Genomic DNA, 8,086 nt, shown 5'->3' with positions numbered 1-8,086 from the left:
ATTTTTTACTGTTTTATAATTTGCTGCCGTCCCAGAACCAGGGGCCAATTTGATAAAACTTTTAATTTACAAACTGGATCCTTGCTTTTACTTCCGAGCACAAAACGAAACTCAATAAAAGGTTTGAAAACGAGTTTAATAATCCTCACGAAAGGCTTCTAACAATCTTAGTTTTGAGAGCATTTTCTGCACGCTTGTGTTAATTATAAGGGCGCGGTTTGTTAGCTTCAAGTGTGAAAGTTAGCCCCAGACTAGGAATGGGGGTCAGCAATGTTTCAGCACCCTCTCCTCTGAAAAGAACAGCACATAGTCATTAGCCCTCTTTATAGTATGCCATGACCTCCAAAGCTCTTCCTCGGAAAAAGGGAGAATCTAGTAGCACATGACACATGTAATCATCGGCCTACAGATGGAAGAAAAGTCTACTCAGTCAGTGGAGGACCCAAATGCAAGCGAAGGGTCTGGAAATGAGATTCCTCCCCAAGCCATCGCGGCAACTCAGAATTTCAAAATGGCGTCTTAATCTACATGTCCTTCCACGTGTTTTCCTGGTCAGCTAGTTTCAGTTATTTCAAGTGAAATCGCCCTCTTTCACTAGGTAGGTATTTTTAAGGGTATAATGTGTTCTTAGAGACAAATCTTGGCAAATTTGTCCAACCAGGTAATGCATACATGGTCGAATTATTAGTACTCACTCGCGTACTCGTGCTACGGCGGCCGACAAATGTCGATCGATCATCAGTTAACATGTTCTTCTTTTTCTTTTCCTTGGTGTGTTTGTTTTTGTCTAAATAATCGTAAGGCTTGAGATTAGTTCGAAAGCCTTTTTCAGGACTTTTCAGTGGTGTTTCTTTTTGGGGGTGGGGGACAGTGAAGGGAAAATGGAAAAGGGGGGAAGGGCACAAAGTAAACAAGATATAAAAAGTGACAAAAAGCATAAAGAAAAAAGAAAACATTGTGGCATAGAAAAAGCCAATGGAAAATGCCAAGAAAGGCCACTGGAAGCAGTGATGCCTCCCTCTGTTTCCCCTTGTGCAGATTATCAGTAGTCTCTGTTTTAAGCTTGGAGAAACGGAAACATGCCATGAAATGTAACCCATATTTCAGTGTTTGTCAGGAAATTCAACAATAAGTTCAGTAGCAGTTACAGCTGGTTTCATGACAGTGTATTATAGATGCAGGTTTTTAAACATGATTTACCAATCATAATGTGACGATGATCAGACAATGGTAGCCTAAATCTACTTTATTGACTGGAAAGACATTATACACTGATTTACACCAGTATAAGTAAGTGTGAAGTGGTGAGTAAAATACCTAATAAGTAGGGTAATAGAAATTTACCCACGAAACAACTCGCAGAGTTTAGTAAATTCCTGAAATGAGGGGGACATAGGTTTTACAGCATTCCAATTATTTTGATCCTGTAGTCTCGGGATAGTAAATCGAACATTCGAAAATCAAACTCAATCAAACTCAATCAGTGGATTGAGTTCGGCAGACTTTCAGTGAGTTCAATTTCCAAACAAATCGAATTCAATCAAACAAATCGAACTCAATCGAACTCCATCCGTCTGATTGTGTTCGATTGAGTTTGGAAACCGAACTCAATCGAACACAATTTAATTGATTGAGTTCGATTGGCTCTGGTAAACCTATACAAAGCAAGCCCATCAAAGCAGGTTTTTCTTGTGCTTTGTTACAATTTATTCAATATCAGAAACCCCATTTATAAACTGTCTACGGCAGTTTATAAGAGAACAGAACAGAACAAAGCTATCATTATTCCCGCGGGCGTATTCCGAAATTGTCGCACCCTTTCCTTTTTTAGCTAACTTACAATTGCAGAGTGACAAATCGAAGGGTTACTTTTATGCAAAAATACAAGCAAATTACTAAAAAACTTTGCCATCCCTGACTTCAAAGCGGCATTCCTGGTAGCCTTTTTACTACACATTTGAAGCTTACAATCCACAGGGCGTCTGAAGCCATTTCTACATAATTTCTTCTTTTATGATAAACACGTGCGCTACTCTTTGGACTGGAGTAACTCGAGCTTCCAAGATCTGGTTAAGGATTTTCAAAGCCTGTTTTACACAAATCACGAGTTTGAAAATCGAACGTTTGATTGGGTTCGATTGATTTTTTTTCTTTTCGGTTCCTTCGATTTCGTTCGATTGCCTAACTCAATTGAAGGGCTGGGAGCATAACCGACTTATGTCGAATTTCGGCCCGTTTTTCGATGTAGCTCGGATTTGTCCAAACTTTTGGATGTGAACTGCAATTTGATTAAAAACCATTGTCCAGTATTTTTTCACGCCCCTTTGTGTTTCGTATTAATGCCATTGAGAAATTTTACCATCTTGTAAAGATATATCGGTAACATCATAGACACTGGATGACCAAAAGGACAATGCACCGAGGATTAAATACTTGTATTCAATATACACTCGTTGTCTTTGAAACACGGCACACGAAAGCGGTGTTTTTCGCGGGAGCAACAAAAAGAATGCTGTCACGCTTTTATTTGATTCTGTTACAAACTACTACGTACATGACAGGAATGTTCGAAATGTAAACAGTTACATTCTCCAAGAGAAAATGTGTCCATTTCCTGGCGTAAAATCCAGCTTTGTCCCGTGTGTCGACATATCACTCTTGATAACGCAAAATACTAGCATTACGATTAACAGGAAGACATGTAGCCATTTCAACGATTAATAACGATTAACAACGATTAACGGCAGTTCAATTAAAAGGTAAAGACTATCTATTCTTTTCACGAGCAGTCGGTGTTAACCATTGAAAATCTATGTTAATCGTACTTTTATTGAATCATTGCCTTGAAATTGTCAAGTTAATCGTTACATACCGAATTTCAAGCCTGGCAAACCACAACTAAGGCTTGCAAAACACCTTGCACATGGTGGGATTTGTCTCTGATGCTCCCGCGGGATTTGATAATCGAATTGTAAAATTCGCCACGGCACAGTCATCACTACCAAGGAGGGATTCTTTGGACAACATTTCCACCAGTTCCTGTGAACTGCATTCGTCAATTTCATAACTTTTCAAAAGATCCATAGATGTTGTGCGTTTACAAACCTCACCAAACAAAAGAGAAACGAACTAGCCAGTACGATACGCAAGTTGTTTATCCCGACTGCCTTGATCTATTTTGGGCTTGTTACAACCCGCAAAAGCAAACCATGATATCATCTCAAACGCTACTTATAGAAACAACAACTGGTGCGACTAAACACGGCTCGTGGACAGTGGAAACTTTTAGCCTACCGATAATTTGGAAAACGAGTCTGACGTGGACAAAACCTATAACAAAATTTGCCTTCCAAGCGCGTTCACTTGTAGACAAGCAAACTACCAAATCCCCCTCCCCCTCCCCCTGACTCAATGTTGTCTTTTGGGTCACGAACAGTTTCCTGGCAAGCATCACTTCCCACATCAACATTGCATAAGGGGGAGCGGGGGAGGGAGAAGTAACTGTGGTAGAATTATGAAGGGAGAAACAGTAAGTGAGTGGTTTTTCGGCTGTCTGTGTTCGGTTGTCTTTGCATAGGGGGAGGGGGTGGGAGGGAGAAGTAAGCAAGTGGTTTTTGTTCTGTTCGTGTTTGGTTTTGTCAAGGAGTTTTGACCATGATTGTAAAACCGCTAAATGTTTTCCAAACCAGGGAGAGCCAAAATTCGGACAAATCCGTGCGAAATCAAAAGCCGCGCTCAAATTCAACATAAGTCGATTGAAATTTAGTTCGACTGGGTTCGATTTACTATGCCGGGTGTAGTACGGGCATTATGCAGCATTTTTGAATGTGGTTTCAGTATTTCATCAATATTTTTCTTGATATGGCAGGTTCAACCAGCCCTCAATGTCCTCTTCTGAAATAAAGCCGCCCACAAAGAAAAATATCTGTGGATTTGTTTCAGCATTTTGTAAACATGGGCAAATCATGACAGGAAAATTATGACAGAGGAATTGCAAAGGGCTTAACAGAACATCCCTCATTCACCTGCCATAATCTGACGTTGACCCAAAAGTGGTAATTAATATCAAGTTCAACCAAAAAATAAGTTCACAGAGTAAAAACTAACTTCCTGAAAAACATACATTTATTAAGATTTCTCTGGGGTAAACTTGCAGGCCCAAGGTCTTTCAACATGATTAATGTTGGCTATTATTAGAAAAATCTGTGTCTTGACACTGCAGTAAAATTGGTTGTACTATCTGACCATTCAAGTTGCAGATTGAACTCAGGATATTCATTCTGTTTGCGGCGATGAGATATGTGAACTGCTTACTTGCCAGGAACTTTTTTTTTCTGCTAGGGCCTGCCAATGTGAACATGGTCATGTACTGTCCAAGCAAATAATTTGCAGGAAAATATTACCCAGTTATCATGAATATTGTGACATAATATTCCCAAATACAAATTATATACTGTTTGGCCATATCATACCTATACGGTATACTACATGACTGGGTACAAAAAAAACTGACAAATTTCATACCATGAACAGGTTCATACAGTATCTAACAGGAAGTAAGTATTTGACTATTTCTTTTTGCTAAATTATAACTGATCTTGTGTTCTTTGCTTTAGTTTATCTTCCAGGTAACTTAAAAGAAAATGTACAAAATGAACATCCTGGCCTCCTGTAATAGAAAAGTTCTTCCTTTGCTTACAAGAAAAGAAGTTCCAAGAGCTATGGTCCTCTTAGTTCCACTTTTAAGAAATACAAGAAGTAGCTACAGCACAATAACACCGTTATCCATCTCAGAACAGCGACATGGATATCGCCAAATGAAAGCAGTGCCACAGAAATTCTACAGTAATTTGAAAAGCATTGTAACACAGCCATCTGATGCAGAGGTCAATCAAAGCAGAAAAATAATGTTGACAATCTCGGTTCAAGGGCAACTTGAATTGTACAGGTCTGTACAAGAATCTGTCAACATTTTCAACAAAGTTGCATTCCTTTTTAACATTGCCAAGATAGTTGGAAGGGATCAAACACAACAGGAAATCTTGGAACAAGAGATAGAGCATTTCAAACAGGGTAACAGTAGTCCTTACATAGATTTATTGGAGAGTATTGCTAAGACTATAGACAACTGCCAGTGCCGACATCTTGCTAATGTAGTGTGGGCATTGGGGAAAATCAAAGACAAAGATAACAGGCTAATTCAAGTTTGCAAGTCTGAGATTTTGTGCCGTGATATTTTGAGTTTTAAGTTTGCAGAAATATGCCAGATTGTAAACGGGTTTGCAAATCTGGGTATCAAAGCACCAGAAGTGTTTGCAAATTTCCAAGAAGCCATTTTATCTGAGAAGCTAAGTAGTAAAGAACTTGAAGACCAGCACATATCTGGAATATTGATGTCATATGCTAAAATGAACCACGGAAGTAAAGAACTTTTTGACTATTTTCTGAGAGAAGTTGTATCAAGGGATATGTCAGTCAACAGCCGTGCTTTGGCAGACATGGTGTGGTCTTTTGCCAAGAAAGGTGTTGATTCCAACAACATATTCAGCCTGGTGGAAGCTGAGGTGATCAGACGAGGTGCCTCTAATTTTGAGAATGTTGACATGGTTAAGATTCTATGGTCATTTTCCACTGGAGGCAAAGGAAACATTCAACTTTTCAACCTCCTGGACAGTGAGCTTATTTCAAGGGGCTTAAATAACTTTCTAGATATTGAGCTTGTGGAAATTATATGGTCATTTGCTAGAAGGAATGTTATGAATGCCAAAATCTTTGATGTGGCCGAGAGGGAAATTTTAAGTCGTGGAGTAAGTGGCTTCAGGACACATGAACTTGTACTTATTCTGTATTCATTTGTTCGTGCCAAAAGGGATGGAGTGAATATCAACTTTGTAAAGAATATTGAAGCAGAGTTATGCTTGAGAAGTACAAAGGAATTTGACAGTGGTCACTTGAGTCAAATGATATGGAGTCTTGGTAAGTTGAATATGTCAGAGAGTGAACTGTTTGACTTTGCTGAGGCAGAATTACTTAAATGCAACATGCACAAGATGTCTCGTGCAGAAAAGCTTATGCTTTTACGAGGGTTTATTAATGGCCAGAGAGGAAGCAAGGAGCTATTTCAATCCCTATATTCCTCCATATCTGCAAAAGATTTATCCAATCTTAACGAAGCTCAGATTTGTGAGTTTGTCTGGTGTTTTTCTCTGGCCAACATTCAAGCAGACAAACTTTTTGACTTTCTAGAGAAGGAGATCTTAAACAGCGCCAAGTATCATTTTACCAGCAAGCAACGCAGTGTGATACTGAAAAGCTTTCTGAGAGCTGGAAAAGGCTCAAAGGCACTTAAGAATTTTCTTAAACAAGTTTAGCTATTTTACTCACAACAGTTGAGCTATTGTAAAGGAGTCATTGCATTGGGAAAGGATTGCTTAAAACCTTCCATTTGTGCGAGTCCTCAGTAGGATATTTGTCCCCAGACAGCTCAACATAATGAAAAGTACCACCTCAGGAAAGTACTACTCCAAGGCTTCAACAGTTATTGTTTGAATGGTCACACTAGGATTGCATTTTGCTCCAGCAGAACTTTGGAGCAGTAGACACTGTACTTTGCTTTTGTTTAATTTCCAATGGTCTGTAAATTTCTTATCAACAAATACAGGGTCAGATGCAAATGACTTGTGCACTGTGTCAGCCTTGCAACAAATATATGTTGTTATGAAATGATAATACATTTTAGATGCTTCTGCTTATGAAGTTAAATTTAAGGACCCGTTTCTTTAAACTTAAGCAAGGTCTTAGCCAACATCTAACTATTGTTCCTACCCACTTAAAACCATTGGCTACAATCGTTGGACCTTGTGAGACATACACAATACAGTGAGCGGTCGATCTCAGCAGTGGGCTACAAGCAATCCCTTATGATAGTAAAGCAGTGAACAACGTGAGTGGGCACATAAATTGACCCCCGTGTGGAGACAGGATATGCTTCTTTTTCAGTTTCTTCCATGTGTCGCATATGTTTGAGGAGAACGGTTTTTCCATGCGGTCGCATGTTTTATTCGTTTTAGAATCCAAAAAAATAAGGGACTGTTCATAGTCTATCCAAATTCAAACCACGAAGGAACCCAATCAAAATCTGCCTATCCATCATTAATAAACACAATCTTTCAATACAGTGAAACCCCTTGAAAAAGCCACCATCATCAGAATATATAAATATGATGTTCAAAATGATGTAACTGTCAGGTTATCTACAGGACAGAAGAAATTAATCGGAACAAGATCAGAGATGAGATGCACAAACTGTTTTTGTTTTTTTTTGTTTTTTTAGATAGCAACTTTGGCTGTGTAAATTCTTACAATGATAATAAACAAAGCTCATGCAGTTAAATTTCAACAGCCAGCAAAATAGCAGCCCATTTCAGATAAGAAAATGACTGGATGTTAGTTTTGGACAAAGAAACAGCTTTTACATAATATTATTACAGTCTGTTCATATCCACAGTGTCAAATTAATTTTAGTCTGGCTTTATTTTTTCTCTCTCCCTAGCTTCTGCAGCTAAGATAACATTTAGATGAGGCCAACTTTATTTTGACACTCTAACTTAATCATCTATACAGCTAGCTTTCATCAAGGGCTTGTTACCATGCTTGTACAGTGGATTGATTAGTAAAGGTTATATTTAGTATAGATAAAAATAAATTATACTCTTGGGACGTTGTAAAATTTAATCCGAAGGACTAACAGTTCTCAATGTGCAGTTCCAGAAAAAACCATACGCACCCCATGAAAGGTCATCAGAAATTCCTAGGGGAAGGGAATCTCAAAAGCAAAATTTTAGAAGCAAAGTATGAAGCTAAATCGGAATTTCCAGGGGGGACGGGGGTGCAAAACAAAAAACCTAACGTGGGGGGGAGTATGGATATTTTCGGAAACTACATAATGAGTCAGTGTTTTTTTTTCTAGCTCCTGGTCCTCAAGGTCCATTTTCTTCTCTTTTTTTGCCAATCAGTATCAGAAGTGAACTGGTACTTACCCGCTTGTGTTTTAGGTGAACATCAAAAAATCTTATACAACATACTG

At 38.6% G+C, this 8,086-nt stretch overlaps 1 protein-coding gene across 1 annotated transcript; it reads left to right on the top strand.

The window, feature by feature from the left end:
• The first annotated feature begins 416 nt into the window (after positions 1–416).
• LOC146450467 (uncharacterized) lies at positions 417–7,734 on the top strand. Its single transcript, XM_085100494.1, has 2 exons — positions 417–598; positions 4,617–7,734. Exon 2 carries the CDS (start codon positions 4,644–4,646, stop codon positions 6,369–6,371), a length of 1,728 nt encoding a protein of 575 aa, XP_084956620.1. The 5' UTR covers positions 417–598; positions 4,617–4,643; the 3' UTR covers positions 6,372–7,734.
• Positions 7,735–8,086: the final 352 nt, after the last annotated feature.

Source organism: Pavona decussata, unplaced genomic scaffold (genome assembly GCF_977016875.1).
Source record: "Pavona decussata unplaced genomic scaffold, jaPavDecu1.1 SCAFFOLD_468, whole genome shotgun sequence".
NCBI classification, from domain to species: Eukaryota; Metazoa; Cnidaria; class Anthozoa; order Scleractinia; family Agariciidae; genus Pavona; species Pavona decussata.
Note: the sequence above shows the minus strand (reverse complement) of the source record. Positions and strands in the feature narration are given on the sequence as shown.